This window comes from Anomaloglossus baeobatrachus, chromosome 9 (assembly GCF_048569485.1).
Source record: "Anomaloglossus baeobatrachus isolate aAnoBae1 chromosome 9, aAnoBae1.hap1, whole genome shotgun sequence".
Classification (NCBI taxonomy): Eukaryota; Metazoa; Chordata; class Amphibia; order Anura; family Aromobatidae; genus Anomaloglossus; species Anomaloglossus baeobatrachus.
The window spans coordinates 73,456,932-73,478,197 of NC_134361.1; the positions used below are offsets into that span (position 1 = coordinate 73,456,932).

A 21,266-nucleotide genomic window follows, 5' to 3' on the forward strand; every position below is an offset into this window, starting at 1 on the left:
ACCCTCATCTATAAATTGATATAAGCCATTAGGCAGTTTGTTACATGAATGATGAGATGTGGATTCTGCCAGTACATAGAGAATCAAGTGGAAAGTGTCGACTGCTCGTACCGTGAGGTGGGGGCCACTCCTGCACAGGGGCCCACCAGGGGATTCACCTGCTTACCAGTGGGCCAGTCCAAACTTGGAAATGGGTGGAACGCCAAAGATTATAATAAAAAGATGTTTTTCTTTTAATCAAATTATATCAATAGATTGTCAATGGAATTTTTGGAGCCCTGCCTACATCGTATTCTATTGATTGAAGGGTTAATGATCTGTATCCTGAGGCTTATAGACATTTTTAATTAGCAAGAAAAGACAGACAGACAGACAGACAGATAGATAGACAGATAGACAGATAGATAGACAGATAGATAGACAGACAGACAGTTAGACAGACAGACAGATAGACAGACAGATAGATAGATAGATAGATAGATCTCTCCTCTCAGGGCGGCGTCACACGCTACAATATTTCGTGCGATATGTCGTTGGGGTCACGGATTCTGTGACGCACATCCGGCATCGTTAGAGATATCGTAGCGTGTGACAGCTACGAACGACTGTGAACGAGCAAAAATACTCACCTTATCGTTGCTCGTTGACAGGTCGTTCATTTTCATAAAGTCGTACCTCCTTCTGCGTGTCGGTTGTTCGTCGTTCCCGAGGCAGCACACATCGCTCCGTGTGACACCACGGGAACGACGAACACAGCTTACCTGCATCCCGCCGGCAATGCGGAAGGAAGAAGGTGGGTGGGATGTTACGTCCCGCTCATCTCCGCCCCTCTGCTTCTATTGGGCGGCCGCTGTGTGACGTCGCTGTGACGCCGAACGTCCCTCCCCCTTCAGGAAGAGGATGTTCGCTGCCCACAGCGAGGTCGTTTGGGAGATAAGTACGTGTAACGGAGGTAAACGACAAATTGCCCGTGACGCACAAACGACGGGCGCGGGTGTGATCGCCCATGCGATCGCATGATAAATCGTCCCGTGTAACACCAGCCTAACTCTCTCTTTGACAACCTATAGTCCGGCTTCCGTCCACATCATTCTACTGAAACTGCCCTGACTAAAATCACAAATGACTTACTGCCAAAGCTAACAACCACTTCTCTATACTCCTACTTCTAGACCTATCCTCAGCCTTTGACACTGTCGACCACTCCCTGCTACTACAGATCCTCTCTTCCCTCGGTGTCAGAGACCTCGCCCTCTCTTGGATCTCTTCATACCTCTCCAACCGCACTTTTAGTGTCTCCCTTTCCCACACAACCTCTTCATCCCGCCATCTCTCTGTTGGCGTCCCTCAAGGTTTTCTCCTGGGACCCTTACTCTTTTCCATCTATACATTTGGCCTGGGACAACTTCTAAAGTCCCACGGCTTCCAGTACCACTTATATGCCGATGATACTCAGATTTACCTCTCTGGTCCAGATGTCACTTCTCTGCCGTCCAGAATCCCAGAGTGCCTATCGGCTATATCTTCCTTCTTCTCCTCTTGCTTCCTAGAGCTCAATGTGGCCAAAACTGAACTGATCATCTTTCCTCCATCTCACCTACACTCTCCACCTGATCTGCCTATTACAATAAATAACATCACGCTCTCCCCAGCACCCAAGGCTTGGTGCTTCGGAGTGAACTTTGACTCTGCCTTGTCCTTCATACCACACATCCAATCCCTGACCACCTCCTGCCATCTTCAACTCAAAAATATTTCCAGAATCCGTCCTCTCTTCAATCCTCAATCTACAAAAATGCTAGTGTAGGATGCCCTCATAATCTCCTGCCTCGACTACTGCAACATCCTCCTCAGTGGTCTCCCGGCTTATGTCGCGGGCGGAGGAGGGGACGCCACGCTCTCCCACTGCTCGGGGCCCGCCGCTGCTGCTCGGTGGTGGCTCGAGCGGTGGGCCGGATCCCGGGGACTCGAGCGGCGTTCCTCGCCCGTGAGTGAAAAGGGGATTGATTGTGGGGATTTATTGTCCGTGACGCCACCCACGGTTGTGGTGATAATGGTGACACCACCACTGCTCTGGACGGGGATCCCGGGAGCGGTGACTGGGAGCAGCTTTGTTGTTAGTTCTCCCCTCCGTGGGTAGGGGGTTGGTGGTCCCGGGGCCCGGTGATGGGGTAGGGATGGATGGCAGGCGGGTTACGGGGCCTGGTGAGGTGCAGGGTCGCAGGGGCAGCGCTGTGCCGCACGGCACGGTGGTACTCACTCAGCCCAATGATGAAGACACAGTTCTCGGTAAAACACTCGGCTGGATGGACGGGTCCCACAGACGGCTGCGGTGTTGTTGCTCCCGGCAGGTTGATGGTGACTGCCTTTCCCTGCACCTGTGTACGGTTAAGAAAAAACAAAAAGCCAGCACCAAATGTGCACTACAGCACTAAACATTCCAAACTGTACTTATTATAAAAAATGTTTTGAGATTTTTGGCAAAAAATTGCAATTTCTTGAGCTGCTTCGCCACGTCACGGCAAATCTCATTTGAAGCAGTCCTACACTAAAATATTTTTATAAAATGTGCCATACGGCCTCACATATGAATAGTAGAACTGCTCTTAGCAGCACTCACCTGGTCTATTTCAATCCCGTACCCATGACTGAGTCATGGCTGTGGGCGGGACAGGTCCAAGCAAATGCTGCATGAAGTAAATAGCCTGTGGACAAAGCCTGATGACTTAATGTGAACAGTCACCAACCGCCAAAATCCAGACAGATGGAATACATCCCAAATTGGGGTGCATAGCAAGGTGGAGGTCAACCACCGACCAATTCAATGAAGAAAAAACAAAAAGCCAGCACCAAATGTGCACTACAGCACTAAACATTCCAAACTGTACTTATTATGTGTCACCCTGGGCAAGCCAGGGGTCACAGGTCACAACACCACCACACCCCACACTCCAGGTAGGCACATCACAGCTAACCACAAATCCTTGTTGCCTTGCTCCAGGAGTCTGATGATGCACACCAGGGGGTGGGCCAGGCGGTTGGCTCCGCCCACCGAGGAGCTCACAACACTGGAGGCGGGAAGAAACCAGGCAGTCTAGTCAGGGAGGAGGAAGTGGAAGGAGTGGAGGAGTAGTCTAGACAGGGCAAAAGTAAACAACTAAGTGAAAGTGAAGGAAGGAAAGTAGTAAAGGAGGAAAGCAAGTAAAGTAACAGAAGAGAAAGACAGCCTGAAGGGTCCAGCTTTGTGAGGGCCAGAACAGCAAGGTCAGCAACGGCGGTGACTGTCTGGAGGGGGACCGTTTGGAAGTTCCTGGAAGGACCCCGTTGGCTGTGTGCCCGGTGGTCTGGAGCAGTGTTCCGAAGGACAGTCAGCACCAGGGCAGGGGCCTCTTGGACCCCGGCAAGGCTAGGAGTCGCCAGATTTGCCAAATCCGTCAGTGACGGGGACGCAGATCCCCCAACAACCAAGTCCCGATTGAAGGCAACAGCCCAACCCGTATTGGAGAGACACCGCCATCGCCACGGCACAAGTTTCTCAGGGCCAGCGCCTGCGGGCAAAGTGTAGAGCTCCTCCGGCCCAGATTGCAGCCGGGGAGCGGGTAACCGGAGGGAATCCACCGCTACCATCAGTCAACACAGGTGCAAGGAAAAGAGACATCACCGTCACCTACCGGGAGTGCAGGTGCAGCCGTCTGTGGGACCGTCCTACCAGCCGTTGGTTTACCGTACAGACTGTGTCCGTGTGTCAGGCTGAGTGAGTACCATAGTGCCGCAAGGCACAGCGCTGCCCCCGCGTCCCTGCGCCCTCCAAGCCCTACACTTCACATCTCATCACCGGGCCCCGGGATCACCAACCCCTACCCACGGAGGGGCAACACAACACCTGGCTGCTCCGCATCACCATCCCCGGGACCCCCACACTGAGCAGCGGTGGTGCAATCACCACAACCGTGGGTGGCGTCACGAACTATAACAATCCCCACACCCAACAAACACCCCCTTTCACTCACGGGCGAGGAGTGTCGCTCGAGAAACCCCGGGATCCGGCCCACGGCTCGAGCCACCAGGAGCAGCTGCCGGACCCGAGCAGAAGGGGTGAGCGCGGTGTGCTGACACCCTCCTCCCTGCCCGCGACAATTATAAAAAATGTTTTGAGATTTTTGGCAAAAAATTGCAATTTCTTGAGCTGCTTCGCCACATCACGGCAAATCTCATTTGAAGCAGTCCTACACTAAAATATTTTTATAAAATGTGCCATACGGCCTCACATATGAATAGTAGAACTGCTCTTAGCAGCACTCACCTGGTCTATTTCAATCCCGTACCCATGACTGAGTCATGGCTGTGGGCGGGACAGGTCCAAGCAAATGCTGCATGAAGTAAATAGCCTGTGGACAAAGCCTGATGACTTAATGTGAACAGTCACCAACCGCCAAAATCCAGACAGATGGAATACATCCCAAATTGGGGTGCATAGCAAGGTGGAGGTCAACCACCGACCAATTCAATGAAGAAAAAACAAAAAGCCAGCACCAAATGTGCACTACAGCACTAAACATTCCAAACTGTACTTATTATAAAAAATGTTTTGAGATTTTTGGCAAAAAATTGCAATTTCTTGAGCTGCTTCGCCACGTCACGGCAAATCTCATTTGAAGCAGTCCTACACTAAAATATTTTTATAAAATGTGCCATACGGCCTCACATATGAATAGTAGAACTGCTCTTAGCAGCACTCACCTGGTCTATTTCAATCCCGTACCCATGACTGAGTCATGGCTGTGGGCGGGACAGGTCCAAGCAAATGCTGCATGAAGTAAATAGCCTGTGGACAAAGCCTGATGACTTAATGTGAACAGTCACCAACCGCCAAAATCTAGACAGATGGAATACATCCCAAATTGGGGTGCATAGCAAGGTGGAGGTCAACCACCGACCAATTCAATGAAGAAAAAACAAAAAGCCAGCACCAAATGTGCACTACAGCACTAAACATTCCAAACTGTACTTATTATAAAAAATGTTTTGAGATTTTTGGCAAAAAATTGCAATTTCTTGAGCTGCTTCGCCACGTCACGGCAAATCTCATTTGAAGCAGTCCTACACTAAAATATTTTTATAAAATGTGCCATACGGCCTCACATATGAATAGTAGAACTGCTCTTAGCAGCACTCACCTGGTCTATTTCAATCCCGTACCCATGACTGAGTCATGGCTGTGGGCGGGACAGGTCCAAGCAAATGCTGCATGAAGTAAATAGCCTGTGGACAAAGCCTGATGACTTAATGTGAACAGTCACCAACCGCCAAAATCCAGACAGATGGAATACATCCCAAATTGGGGTGCACAGCAAGGTGGAGGTCAACCACCGACCAATTCAATGAAGAAAAAACAAAAAGCCAGCACCAAATGTGCACTACAGCACTAAACATTCCAAACTGTACTTATTATAAAAAATGTTTTGAGATTTTTGGCAAAAAATTGCAATTTCTTGAGCTGCTTCGCCACGTCACGGCAAATCTCATTTGAAGCAGTCCTACACTAAAATATTTTTATAAAATGTGCCATACGGCCTCACATATGAATAGTAGAACTGCTCTTAGCAGCACTCACCTGGTCTATTTCAATCCCGTACCCATGACTGAGTCATGGCTGTGGGCGGGACAGGTCCAAGCAAATGCTGCATGAAGTAAATAGCCTGTGGACAAAGCCTGATGACTTAATGTGAACAGTCACCAACCGCCAAAATCCAGACAGATGGAATACATCCCAAATTGGGGTGCATAGCAAGGTGGAGGTCAACCACTGACCAATTCAATGAATAAAAAACAAAAAGCCAGCACCAAATGTGCACTACAGCACTAAACATTCCAAACTGTACTTATTATAAAAAATGTTTTGAGATTTTTGGCAAAAAATTGCAATTTCTTGAGCTGCTTCGCCACTTCACGGCAAATCTCATTTGAAGCAGTCCTACACTAAAATATTTTTATAAAATGTGCCATACGGCCTCACATATGAATAGTAGAACTGCTCTTAGCAGCACTCACCTGGTCTATTTCAATCCCGTACCCATGACTGAGTCATGGCTGTGGGCGGGACAGGTCCAAGCAAATGCTGCATGAAGTAAATAGCCTGTGGACAAAGCCTGATGACTTAATGTGAACAGTCACCAACCGCCAAAATCCAGACAGATGGAATACATCCCAAATTGGGGTGCATAGCAAGGTGGAGGTCAACCACCGACCAATTCAATGAAGAAAAAACAAAAAGCCAGCACCAAATGTGCACTACAGCACTAAACATTCCAAACTGTACTTATTATAAAAAATGTTTTGAGATTTTTGGCAAAAAATTGCAATTTCTTGAGCTGCTTCGCCACGTCACGGCAAATCTCATTTGAAGCAGTCCTACACTAAATATTTTTATAAAATGTGCCATACGGCCTCACATATGAATAGTAGAACTGCTCTTAGCAGCACTCACCTGCTCTATTTCAATCCCGTACCCATGACTGAGTCATGGCTGTGGGCGGGACAGGTCCAAGCAAATGCTGCATGAAGTAAATAGCCTGTGGACAAAGCCTGATGACTTAATGTGAACAGTCACCAACCGCCAAAATCCAGACAGATGGAATACATCCCAAATTGGGGTGCATAGCAAGGTGGAGGTCAACCACCGACCAATTCAATGAAGAAAAAACAACGGTGGTACTCACTCAGCCCAATGATGAAGACACAGTTCTCGGTAAAACACTCGGCTGGATGGACGGGTCCCACAGACGGCTGCGGTGTTGTTGCTCCCGGCAGGTTGATGGTGACTGCCTTTCCCTGCACCTGTGTACAGTTGTTGGTTCCGATGGGTTCCCACCGGTAACCCGCTCCCCAGCTTGGATGTGGGCTGGAGGAGCCCCTTTTTGCCCGCAGGCTCTGGCCCTGAGAAACGGTTGCCTTGGCGGTGGCGGTGTCTCTCTCTGCTGGTTGGACTGTTGCCTTCTGTCAGGACTTAGCTTTTTGGAAACCCAGGAGGTCCCCTTCACTAACGGATTCGGCAAATTCACGGCGACTCCTAGCCTTGCCGGGGTCCGCAACCCCCTGCCAGATGGTGCTGACTTCTCTCTGTGTACCGGTCCGGTACCGCCGGGCCACCGCCCATCCACGGTCCTTACGGTAAACTCGGATAGGCCACTCCTGCAGACGGTCACCACCGTCTGCCAACCTTGCTGTCTCGTCCGGGCCACACACCCGGACGCTGTCAGTCAGTTGCTCCACTGCCACACTTTCCTCCTTCCACTTTCACTGTCAAAACTAGACTGTCTGTTTTTCCCGCCTCCAGGATTGTGAACTCCTCGGTGGGCGGGACCAACCGCCTGGCCCACCCCCTGGTGGGATCATCAGCCCCTGGAGGAAGGCAACAAGGGTTTTTGTCTGACTTCGGTATGCCTGCTGGGAGTGTGGGGTGTGTAGGGTGTTGTGCTCTGTGGCCCCTGGCTTGTCCAGGGCGCCACACTTACACGCTCGCCCCTCTCCAGTCCATCCTTAATTCTGCTGCCCGAATGATCCGCTTTTCTCCTCAATACCACCCTGCTTCTCCTCTCTGCAAATCCCTCCATTGGCTCCCAATCTTCCATCGTATTCAATTCAAACTACTAACACTGACCTACAAAGCTGTGCATAATCTATCTCCTCCATATATCTCCGAACTAATCTCTCGCTACACTCCAAAACGTAATCTCTGATCCTCCCAAGATCTCCTTCTCTCCTCCGCTCTCATTCGCTCCTCATGCAACCGCCTCCAAGACTTCTCCCGAGCATCCCCAGTCTCCTGGAACTCGCTGCCTCAACATGTCAGACTATCTACTACACTTGCAAACTTCAAACGGAACTTGAAAACTCATCTGTTCAGAAATGCCTACAACCTACAATGACCTCACCGCTTCACCACCACCGGAGCTGCCTCCCCACCACCGTGCGGAGCTGCCGCCCCACCACCACCATGCGGAGCTGCCGCCCCACCACCGTGCAGTGCTGCCGCCCAACCTACACCCCACCTACTGTTTCATCCCCAAAATCCTTTAGAATGTAAGCCCACAAGGGCAGGGCCCTCTTCCCTCTGTACCAGTTTGTCTATTGTAACTTGTATATGTATTCTGTATGTAACCCCCTTCTCATGTACAGCACCATGGAATCAATGGTGCTCTATAAATAAATAAATAATAATAATAGATAGAAATTGCCATTTTTATTTGCAAAATACCTAAAAAAAGCTTTTTTTTTTTTAAAGATCTTTTCCAGTAGTTTAATGCTTTGGTATTTCAGTGTGTGGCTGTTCCTTTCTTTTCTATCAATCATTCATGATCAGATACGCACCTATACCCACTATAGGGGTGCTGTCAGTCATTTATAGATAGAGAGATGGACGGATAGATAGATAGATAGATAGATAGAGGGATAGATAGACAGATAGATAGATAGATAGATAGATAGATAGATAGATAGATAGATAGATGGATAGATAGATAGATAATGGATGGATAGATAGATAATGGATAGATAATTGATGGATAGATAGATAAGATAGATAGATAATAGATAGATAATGGATGGATCGATAGAGAGAGATAGATAGATAGATAGATAGATAGAGAGGTTGAGAGATAGATAGATAGATGATGGATGGATACATAGATGGATGGATAGATAGATAGATGGATAGATAGATAATAGATAGATAATAGATAGATAGATGATGGATAGATAGATAATAGATAGATAATAGATAGATAAATAAGATAGATAGATGGATAGATAATTGATGGATAGATAGATAGATAGATAATAGATAGATAGAAAATGGATGGATAGATAGATAATGGATAGATAGATTGATATATAATAGATAGATAGATAATGGATGGATAGATAGGTAGATAATATAGATAATGGATAGATAGATAATGGATAGATAGATAATGGATAGATAGATAGATAGATAGATAGATAATGGATGGATAGGTTGGTGACTGTATTGCTCACTCTCCTTCCTGTGAGTTTCCCTGTCCTCGGCTGCCTGGCTGTGTGCCGTGTCCTCCAGCAGAGGGCGCTCCCCCGCTCGCTGGCTGTGCTGCCGTCCTGCTCCCCTCCTCCCGTCACTCGCTGTCTCCCTGTGATGCTGCTGCCTCCTCCAGCCGGAGCCGACAGCCGGAGCCCAGCACAGCTCCCCGGGCGGACACTGCGCCCGCTGCCCCTCTCCCTGGCACCTCCGCTCCCCCCGCAGGACACAGCGCTGCCTTCACTGCTATTATGGATCTATTCGACTTTTTCCGAGACTGGGAGCTGGATCAGCAGTGGTGGGTATTCTCCTCTCCTCTGCTGCGCTGTTACCTTTGTTAAGGTGTGTGTGCCCCGTGTGCCCGGGCTGCCAGCCCCTGTGCCGGAGCCCCGGAGTTCCCGGACTTTCCATGACTGAGGGGCTGGCACAGATTTGTGTGCGGTTTTATTCCTTCTCATGTTCTGTGCTGCTCTGCCCGGAGAAGCTGCAGACTGTGTGCACTGGGGGCTAAGTTTCCAGATGCCACCACATCAGATGCCTTCATGTAGCCAGGCTGCCCCTCACTCAGGACAGGCGCTGACTGTCACCACTGGTGTGGATACAATGTGTCACCTGTATGTCTGGTGCCCTGATGGTCCTATAGTCCTGGTGGCTAGTGGCAGGTCACAGGCTAAGAGGGGACCACAGGGGCATGTGGAGTGGGGGCTGCAACATTACAGGGGTAGATGGCATTATTTATGTGGCTTGTTTAATAATATATATATATATATATATATATATATATATATATATATATATATATATATATATATATATATTAATGTGTGTGTGAGACAGTTGCTTTCTGAGGTTTATCCATATGTGTGTGTACAATATACCTGTGCAAAGAGGTACTTGTGGCATAATATGTGTATGCATATAAACATGTATATATATATATATATATATATAGTATACATTCACCAATCCTAAGAATGGTATTTAAAAAAATAATGAAAAAAATGAATATATATATAGATACATATTCACCAATCCTAAGAAAGGTATTTTAAAAAAATAACTATGAATATATATATATATATATATATATATATATATATATATATATATATATATATATATATATATATATATATTATATATATATATATATATATATATATATATATGTATATGTATATGTATGCACTAATCCTGAGAGGCATTTTAAAAAAAATTAAAAGTGTGTATATATATATTCATAGTCAACATTTCTAAGAGAGGTACTTAGAGAGAGGAAAAAAATATATATATTCACATATATATGTATGTATATATATATATGTATGTATATGTATATGCATACATATTACACTCTCTTATGATCAATGAATAAAATATATTCATCTATCATTCTATATATATATATAATATATATATATATATATATATATATATATATATATATATATATACACATTTTCTTATATAGATTTTTTTGTTTTATATATATATAAAGGGTATCGGTATCTATATTATATCTGTGTATATTATTATTTTTATTATTATTGCACTGTATGTATTCTTACTATTCTTTTGCTTGGTGCTTTCTCCATCCTTCTTGCCATATTGTTGCACATCCTTAGATTTGTAGACTATGTCTTTACTTAGTAATATTAATGACATACAATGCTGCACTACGGTATATATCGGTGCTATGCTGCTGGAATTTAGACACCTATTCATTGTGATTTTTGGTGCATTCTTGGTAAATGTCATTTTGCTCTATGTATGGGAATTTGTGGCTGAAAAGTTGTGGTGAACTCTAGACATTTTCTATGTGACGGCTGCCATGACAGGTTGATGCCGGCGGTGTGTTGTCAGGTAATGGATTACATAGAGCTGGGATTTCCTTTTTACCTTGTTCTGGTTTTAATTAGAGAGAATCGTTTATTAGGAGGGTCCGGGTGTCAGGGTGGGCAGTGGTGGGACGTGTGCGGCGTTCCTGTGTACAGTGCATGGGATAAATGGATTGTAATAAGGTTTGTAATGTATTTTACGGCCAGACTGTAATAATAATTTGTATTGTGTCTAGATGTAGCAGAGCTGCTTGTGTTGTGTTACGTTGATGATCTGCATTCTTCATCATCATCATCATCATCATCATCATCATCATGTAGCCATCAATTATGCCAAATGACAAACCCATCTTTTCTGCATCTGACGTCCTCAGCTCTGCTTCATCGTTAATACGTTGTGTTCTTTCTATGGTTTTCTATAAATGAAGCTGTCATTAGGATGTGACCAATATCCTTTTGCGTGTAGTGGGCTCCGTGTTGTCACTGATGGCCACACAGGCTGCTCGGAGCCGTCTATTAGGGGATACCTGGCTTCATTTTCACAATGTTCCTTATCTTAAAGCTTTATTGTTTTCTGCAGGAATGAATTATATTATGTGCGGTTTATAGTAAAGCATTTTATTTGAGTGGTTTGAACACAGTGAAAAGTGATATTACACAGGGCTGTGGGGCTCGGACGTCACCTTGCTTTGTTACCCATTAGCTAATTCTGATCTGAAGAGAGGTGGGGGCTTCTGTGCTTGTTTGGGGGTAAATCAATGGTTTTGTGACACCACTAGGGCCCTTTAAAAGCAGTGGACACCCACCAATGACGTACATGGAAAACTGGGGGCCCCATAGTATACACTAAAGTAAGCCCCCTATTATGCTAGCCTGTCACCGAGGGCACACAGTCGGGTGCTGGAGTCCTTCATTCTCTTTCTTTGGCTCTTGAACCACTTTCGCTACCTTTTGTTTGCTAACAATGCAGTTATCAAATAATAGGGGCTCTATTATACACTCAATACACAGGTTATATCACTTAATAGCCAAACAAGGGATTTACCTTCCTACTAAAGGCGCCATCGTACGATTTACCCCTTGGGTACATAAGTCCCCTGACCCCCTACTGATTGAAGGGAATCTGTCATCAGGTTTTTGCCTCCTAATATGAGAGCAGCATAATGTAGAGACAAAGACTCTGATTCAAATGATGTGTCACTTACTGAGCTGTTTAGTGTAGTTGTGATAAAATCACTGTTTAATCAGCAGTAGATTATCATTACAGGACTACTTAGAGCGCTGTAGGTAGTCCAGCATATTCATGGGCTCTGTATAAGGCCTCTTTCACACGTCAGTATTTTGCATCAGTGTTTCATCAGTATTTGGATGCCAAAACCAGGAGTGTCTCCGAAACACAGAACAGGTGTCAGTCTTTCAATTATAGTTCTTCTTTATTAAGTTCCATTCCTGGTTTTGGCATCCAAACACTGATGACACACTGACGAAACACTGATGCAAAATACTGACGTGTGAAAGAGGCCTAAGGGTGTGATTCCACTTGCGAGAGACTTGCGCATATCTCTCATTGCATTACCCTGGACGACCTGCTTCTTTCCCGATGGGAGCGTCTCTGCTGCATACAAATACATGCAGCTGACCTGCTCCTGTCATGAGAATGGCAGGCCGTCCCGGGTAATGCAATGTGAGATACTCTCAAGTCTCTCGCAAGTGGAAAGAGCCCTAACTGCTAGATCTGCAGCAGAGAAAACATTCATTTTATCAAGATAACAGCAAACAGCTCAGTAAGTGACACATCGCTCGAATCAGGGTCTCTAGCTTTACATTATGCTGCTCCCAAATGGGGGAGCAAAAATCTGGTGACAGATTCCCTTTAAAGGGTGCGGTGAAAATACATAGTAGCTCCACTTCTGATTGTGGGAGTGCCGAGCAGAAGGAGAACCCCTTGCTTTCAGCTTTAGGTTGGGGTCACATTGCTGTACAGCATCTGATGCTAGAGAACTGGATGCAATATGTTAATGACACTCAGCTCAAACTCAGCTTCGAGTGTGATCCGATTCTCTAGCATGTAAGAATCATATCACAGGTGCGGAGAAGGATAGATTGATTTCTCCATCTTCTCCAATGTCTGTCTCTGGATATATCAGACTGCACTCGGGTGTCATCAGTGCAGTCCGATGTATCACACGCACACATAGACTTGTATGGGCGCACAGGAGCTGAGTGTCATTCTGCTGTGCTCCAATTCTTTTGCATGCAAGAATCAGAGCACAGGTGCGGAGAAGGATAGATTGATTTCTCCATCTTCTCCATTGTCTGTCTCTGCGTAAATCACACTGCTTCGGATAACATCAGTGCAGTCTGATGTGTCACACGCACCTATAGACTTGTATGGGTGCGCATGCACCCAGTGTCATTCTACTGTGTTTTCCGATTCTCTCGAATGCAAGAATCAGAGCACAGGTGCGGAGAAGAAGAATAGATTGATTTCTCCATCTTCTCCATTGCCTGTCTCTGCATATATCAGACTGCACTCAGGTATCATCAGTGCAGTCAGATGTTTCACATGCACCTATAGACTTGTATAGGTGCGCATGAGCCGAGTGTGATTCTACTGTGCTCCGGTTCTCTTGCATGCAAGATCAGAGCCTAGGTGCAGAGAAGAAGGAGAGATTGATTTCTCCATCTGCTCCATTGTCTGTCTATGGATATATCAGATTAGCACGTGGGTGTCATCAGTGCACTCCAATGTGTCACACACCCATAGACTTGTATGGGTGCGCATGAACAAAGTGTCATTCTATTGTGCACGGTTCTCTTGCATGCAAGAATCAGAGCACAGGTGCGGAGAAGAAGAATAGATTGATTTCTCCATCTTCTCCAATGTCTGTCTCAGCGTATATCCCAGTGCTTCAGATGTCATCAGTGCAGTCTGATGTGTCACACTATGGGGGAGTGCCAAAAGCAGCATGCTGACAGTTTTGTCTAATGCCAATTTGGCATGAGAAAAAAGTCAAGATCTGCTCTGGCTCATTAAGTAACATTGGTCAGAGGGGAAGAATATGTCTTCTCACATTGCACTCCTCCGTATTATACACCTTAAGGGTGCTTTACACGCTGCGACATCGCTACCGATATATCGTCGGGGTCACGTCGTTAGTGGCGCACATCCGGCGCCGGTAGCGACATTGCAGCATGTGACACAAATGAGCGATGATCAACAAGTGCAAAAACGGGAAAAAGCGTTGCTCGTTGACACGTCGCTCATTTCCTTAATATCGCTGCTGCCACAGGTGGGTAGCGATGTTGTTCGTCGTTCCTGTGGCACCACACATCGCTATATGTGACACCGCAGGAACGACGAACATCTCCTTACCTGCGTCCATCGGCGATGCTGAAGGAAGGACGTGGGCGGGATGTTACGTCCCGCTCATCTCCGCCCCTCCGCTTCTATTGGGCGGCCGCTTAGTGACGCCGCAGTGACGCCGAACGCACCTCCCCCTTGAAGGAGGGATTGTTCGGCGGTCACAGCTATGCCGCTGACCAGGTATGTGTGTGCGACACTGCCGTAGCGATAATGTTCGCTACGGCAGCGGTCACCAAATGTCACACAAGCGACGGGGGCGGGTGCTATCGCGCTCGACATCACTAGCAATGTTGCAGCGTGTAAAGTACCCCTTAGGCTATGTGCCCACGGGACTATGTACCCGCAGATATATCCGCAGGTACGGCAGCAGGTTTCCCGCAGCTGATCCCCGGATATAGCTGCGGACTTCCAGTGAAATATCTGCGGTAAACCTGCGGACATGCGTGCGACTTACCTGCGGAAGGCCCGGCTGCTATCTCTATAGCGCAGGGCCGGGAATTCTGCAGGTATTTCCACAGAATAATTGACATACAGTTACGTGCAGCTGCGGGACATCCGCAGCATATTCTGCAGCCGCACATACTGCAGCATGGACACAGCACTCTTCAAATCCCATAGGATAACATGGGGAGTGTCTGTACTTGCTAAAATCTCTGATTTTATCTAGAAAATCAAAATCTTTGTTTTATTTATTATATAGTGCTAACATATTCCACAGCGCTTCACATTCATCAGGAACACTTTCCCCATTGGGGCTCACAATCTAAAATCCCTATCTGTATGTTTTTGGAGTGTGGGAGGAAACCAGAGACCCCGGAGGAAACCCACACAAACACGGGGAGAACATACAGACTCCTTGCAGATGTTGTCCTTGGTGGGATTCGAACCCAGGACCCCAGCGCTGCAAAACTCCAGTGCTAACCACTGAGCCACCGTGATAAACCCACAGGTTTTTCGTGGCAAAATCCGCGGGTACAGAGTCCCATGGGCACACAGCCTAAGGGTATGTGCATACGTTGAGTATTTGGTTGCAGATATTTTTACACCATTTCTGCATCTCTTGGCAGCAAAAATGCAGCCAAACAAATGGTCATTTTTGCTGCATTTTTTTTACGCGTTTTTGCCGTGTTTTTGCATGTGCATTTTTCAATTGAATTCAATGGGTGAAAAACGCTGCAAAAACTCCGAAAGAATTGACATGCTGCAGATTATTTTCTGCACCAAATCTGCAGGGAGAAAATGCTCAACGTGTGCGCTACACTTCAGGATTCTCAGGATTTGCTGTCAGTTTTGTGCCAAAACTTCCCTTAAAAAAAAAACAACATAAAAAAACTCAAGAAAAACGCACTGTGTGCACACAACCTACTACTATAAACATCTGTCATAGCAAAGAGAGATTTTCCAAATCAGATGTGACTTAACGGTAATGTATTTGTACTACATGGCGGCATTATTCTGGCACATCACCACTCTACATTCTTCTGGATTAGACGTTTTATGGTCCACGTCCACTGTCATTGTTTTATTGTGTTGACTTAGTGACTGCAGCAGGAAATATGCCACCGAAGTCACTGCTGGGGAAGATAACAAATAACCATTGAGACCGGTGAGATCACTACGTCTCCATTGCAGTACTGCGTGTCTGATGCCTAGGTGTTTACTTGTGAGGTTATGGAGCTTGTCTCTGCTGAATGAATTGGCTCCGTTTAACCCTTTACCGGATGCACTCCGCTGGGGTCTTATCGCTGGTGCGGAAGGTGCCTCTGGATTATTGCTGATTTTCTTTACAAGATGTGTTGTTTTCAGAACCCTTGTGTGACCTTCACTTACTGCATTGTAAAGTTTTAAGGCCGCTTTAACTGCTTACTAAAAACAAACCGTAAACTTATTTCTCGCGCTATGTAATGTTCACGTCGAAACGTGAAATCAGTGTGGATCTTTATTAGACATAGGTGGGGATGTAATTTTGGCCTGTTGGTATTCATTTCACTATAATTAATAATAATAATAATTTTATTCATTTATATAGCGCTATTAATTCCACAGCGCTTTACATAGATTGGCAACACTGTCACCATTGGGGCTCACAATCTAGAGTCCCTATCTGCATGTCTGTGGGAGGAAACCAGAGACCCCAGAAGAAACCCACACAAACACGGCGAGAACATACAAACTCCTTCCAGATGGTGTCCTTGGTGGGATTTGAACCCAGGACCCCAGCGCTGCAAGACTGCAGTGCTAACCACTGAGCCACCGTGATGCCCTAAGTGTCTATTTATATAATAGTAATTCTAACAATAATGTTTACATTCTTCTGGTTGTAACATTGTAGCAAACAACATTCTGGATGGATTTGTCAATATTTCCCCTCTGATACAATCATCTGTAGACAACTACACTGTGTGCAGAATTATTAGGCAAATGAGTATTTTGATCCCATGACACTTTTTATACATGTTATCCTACTCCAAGCTGTATAGGCTGAGAGACAACTACCAATTAAGTAAATCAGGTGATGTGCCTCTCTGTAATGAGGAGGGGTGCGGTGTAATGACATCAACACCCTATATAAGGTGTGCTTAATTATTAGGCAACTTCCTTTCCTTTGGCAAAATGGGTCAGAAGAGAGATTTGACGGGCTCTGAAAAGTCCAAAATTGTGAGATGTCTTGCAGAGGGATGCAGCAGTCTTGAAATTGCCAAACTTTTGAAGCGTGATCACCGAAAAATCAAGAGTTTCATGGCAAATAGCCAACAGGGTCGCAAGAAGCGTGTTGGGCAAAAAAAGGCGCAAAATGACTGCCCATGAATTGAGGAAAATCAAGCGTGAAGCTGCCAAGATGCCATTTGCCACCAGTTTGGCCATTCTTCAGAGCTGCAACGTTACTGGAGTATCAAAAAGCACAAGGTGTGCCATACTCAGGGACATGGCCAAGGTAAGGAAGGCTGAAACACGAGCACCTTTGAACAAGAAACATGAGATAAAACCTCAAGACTTGGCCAAGAAATATCTTAAGCGGGCTTTACACGCTGCGACATCACATGCAATTGCTGGCGATGTCGAGCGCGATAGTCCCCGTCCCGTCACCCATGCGATATCTGGTGATTGCTGCCGTAGCAAACATTATCGCTACGCCAGCGTCACACACACATACCTGTGCAGCGACGTCGCTGTGACCGCCGAACAATCCCTCCTTCAAGGGGGAGGTGCATTCGGCGTCACAGCGACGTCACCGCGACGTCACTAAGCGGCCGGCCAATAGAAGCAGAGGGGCGGAGATGAGATGAGATGATGGACGTAACATCCCGCCACCTTCTTCCTTCCGCATTGCCGGTGGAGGCAGGTAAGGAGATGTTTGTCGGTCCTGAGGTGTTACACACAGCGATGTGTGGTTCTGCAGGAACGACGAACAACATCGTATCTGCAGCAGTTACGACATTATGGAAATGAGCGACGTTACACAGCTCAGCGATTTTTTTACGCTTCTGTGCTCGTTCATCGTCGCACCTAGGATTTACACATTGCGATGTCGCTACCGGCGCCGGATGTGCGTCACTAACAACGGTTACAAATTATTACAGTAAGTCACCCACCTGCCGCTCCATTTATTCTCTTTTGGGCTTCTGGAAAAAGCCAAGAGCAGCGCTCAGCAGCCCCATAGGGAATGAATGGCATGATGGGTCAGACATATGCACTCCTGCTCCATTCTAAGGCCCCTTTCACACGCCAGTTTTTTGCCGTCAGTCACAATCCGTTTTCTCGACGATCCAGATTGTGGCTAAACTGATGCGATGGATCCGTTTTTCGACGGATCTGACTAGCTGGGGGTAAATAATACTTGGAGCATGCTCAGTTAAAAAACGGAATCTGTCACTGGATTCCGTCATTTGACGGATGACGACGAATCCTGTACCCATAGATTTCCATTCTACCAAACGACGGACGGCGACGGATCCGTTGCTGTCCAATTTTTTTGACGTAGACAAAAAACGTTACTTTGCCCGTTGTCTTCGTCCGACGAACAAACCATTTTCGACGGATCCATCAGCGACGGACTTAGCGTGAGGCAATCCGTTGCTGATACAAGTCAATGAGAAAAAAATGGATCCAGTGGCATCAGTCGCCGGATTTGTTTCTTTCAAAATTCACCGGATTGTGACTGATGGCAAAAAACTGATGTGTGAAAGGGGCCTAACAGGCATGATTTCCCCGTTCTGCAGATCAGCGCAGGTCTGAGCAGTCTGACACCCACCAATCAATAAGTTCGCACTATGCTGTGGATAGTAGATAACTTATTTGCACCTGACCACCCCTTTTAGTTCATACGACTTAAGCTGACCGTACACATTAGACCTCCCACCTCCCAACCATTTGGCTGGGCTGAGTGTTCCTGTGTTCTCTACGAGAGCCATTGCCAGAATCATCCTGAAGCCGTTTATCTCCTTGGCGAAAAATGGACTGGGTCATTGAATTCCAACTGCTTGATCCTTATGTTCCTCAACAAAATTCATGCATGGAAAATTGTAAGATCCCCCATGCACATTAGAGGGTCAGACAATCCAGCAAATAGTCAGTGGATTCGGCCAACTTTTGCCTAATGTGTACATCACTCCTTACTGATTTTACTTTTCAGAGCAGACAAAGCTTTAGCAGAAAGATTAGAACTAAGGCTTCAATTTCTGCATGAAGTTCAGTAATCGGGGCTGCTCTTCTGTACACCCCAGTCTTACCTACATAGGTTTCTTGTTACAACCCGTTGGTCACTGTTCTCAGCCATTTAGGCTATGTACAATACTATCACTGGAAGTTCCCCAAAAAATTCCCTACCCTCATGATTTGTATTTCATATCACATATCTTCCGCTCTGAAAACCTCCAGGAACAGTTCCATACATGATAAGTGTCTCAATGCCGCACTAAGGACCATTTACACCAAGTGATTATTGCTGTAATGTGAGCCCTAATCAGCTCCTGTACAGGAGAGAAAATGTCACTTGTTGATTGCCAAATTTCTGTGTGTTCCTACAGTCTGTGGGGAAAAATCATCATGAGAACACTATACATAGAATCCGAATAGATGTGATCACCTCTTTAATCATTGTTTATTATTGAAGGGAAAATATTGCACTCAGTATGTATTGTATATGTATCTCCGCGTAGGATGTCATTATATCCGCTGTGCGTTCTGTGTGATTGAATCTCTGGACCTGTGATGTCACAATACTCTGTATATTCTGTGTATCTGTACCCATGATGTCATAGTGCACTATCTGTATCTATGATGCCATTCACACACAGTCGTCCAATCATTTGTTTTCTTAAATACTATTTATAGAGAACTGTTATAACCCTGTTTCATAGATAGATAGATAGATAGAGGGATAGATAGATAGAGGGATAGATAGATAGAGGGATAGATAGATAGAGGGATAGATAGATAGAGGGATAGATAGATAGCTAGATAGATAGATAGATAGAGAGATAGATAGATAGAGGGATAGATAGATAGATAGATAGATAGATAGAGGGATAGATAGATAGAGGGATAGATAGATAGATAGATAGATAGATAGAGGGATAGATAGATAGAGGGATAGATAGATAGAGGGATAGATAGATAGATAGATAGAGGGATAGATAGATAGATAGAGGGATAGATAGATAGAGGGATAGATAGATAGATAGAGGGATAGATAGATAGCTAGATAGATAGATAGATAGAGAGAGAGATAGATATAGATAGATAGATAGATAGAGGGATAGATAGATAGATAGATAGATAGAGGGATAGATAGATAGATAGATAGATAGAGGGATAGATAGATTGAGACCTCAATGCCAGGACGGGTACAGAGAAGGACTACCTGTCACCTGACGGAAATACATATGTAATGGGAGAGGGGCCCTTCTACAGTGACTCAGTACAGACAGCAAGAAACAGCTTTGACAGAGTGGTGAATAAAAGCGGCAGAACCCTGTTGAACCTGTGTCGGAGCTTGGGGTTATATATAGTGAATGGGCGCATCAGGGGGGACTCATTAGGGAGATTTACACTAAACTCCCACATTGGCAGCAGTGTGGTGGATTATGCAATAACAGACATGGACCCAGCAAAAATAAATGCCTTCATAGTCACCCCCGAAACTCACCTGTCAGACCACAACCAAACACTGCTGTACATGAGATCAACGGAAAAGCAATACACAGATAAGCCCCACCTGACCGGTCTCCACAACCTGACACCATCCTACAAATGGCCTAAACAGTTATCCACTGAATACACCAACATGAGCAACAGAACCAAGATCCAAGAGCTACTTGTAAATTTCAACACAAGACGCTATACATCAAACCAGCAAGGAGTCAACCGGGCAGTGAATGACTTTAACAACATCCTATATATCATGGCAGAGTTAGCAGGCGTCAGAAAGACCAACCCCAAGAAACCTTCAAACAAACAAGGCCAAAAATGGTTCGACAAAGAATGCAAGTCACTACGCAACTCCCTAAGGGTAGCCTCAAACCAAAAACACAGAGACCCCAAAAACAGGGACCTAAGAGCAGCTTATGACACCCTACAGAGGCAATACAAGCGCATTCTCAAGGAGAAAAAAAAGAGGCACATCTCCCAAGAACTACAGAAGCTTGAGGACTCCCTCCAGGACAACCCATTCTGGAAAACCTGGAGTGATATTGGCACGAAGTCCAAGCATAGCACCCTCCACATCCAAAATGGCAACATCTGGCACAGCTACTTTAAAGGACTCTACAAGAATATACCAGAAGAAGACCTAACTCCAGAACAGGAGCACCTAACCACTAAACTCAGGGACATGGAGGAGACAATCAAAGACTTCCAAAATCCTCTGGACATACCAATTAGTGTGCTGGAAATAAAAGACAGAATCAAATTTATGAAATGCAAGAAGGCCGCGGGCAGTGACGGCATCCTGCCAGAGATGATCAAATACAGTTCCCCAGATATTCATGCAGCACTGGCTAAACTATTC

General features: G+C 45.7%; 1 protein-coding gene across 3 annotated transcripts in view; it reads left to right on the forward strand.

Moving 5' to 3' along the window:
- Positions 1-9,181: 9,181 nt before the first annotated feature.
- Positions 9,182-21,266, forward strand: part of AFF2 (ALF transcription elongation factor 2) — a 763,896-nt gene continuing 751,811 nt past the window's right edge. For all 3 annotated transcript variants that reach the window (XM_075323783.1, XM_075323786.1, XM_075323784.1), the window contains exon 1: positions 9,182-9,350. In XM_075323783.1, coding sequence (XP_075179898.1) covers positions 9,304-9,350 — 47 coding nt within the window. In that variant the 5' untranslated portion in view covers positions 9,182-9,303. The remainder of the gene's footprint in view (positions 9,351-21,266) is intronic.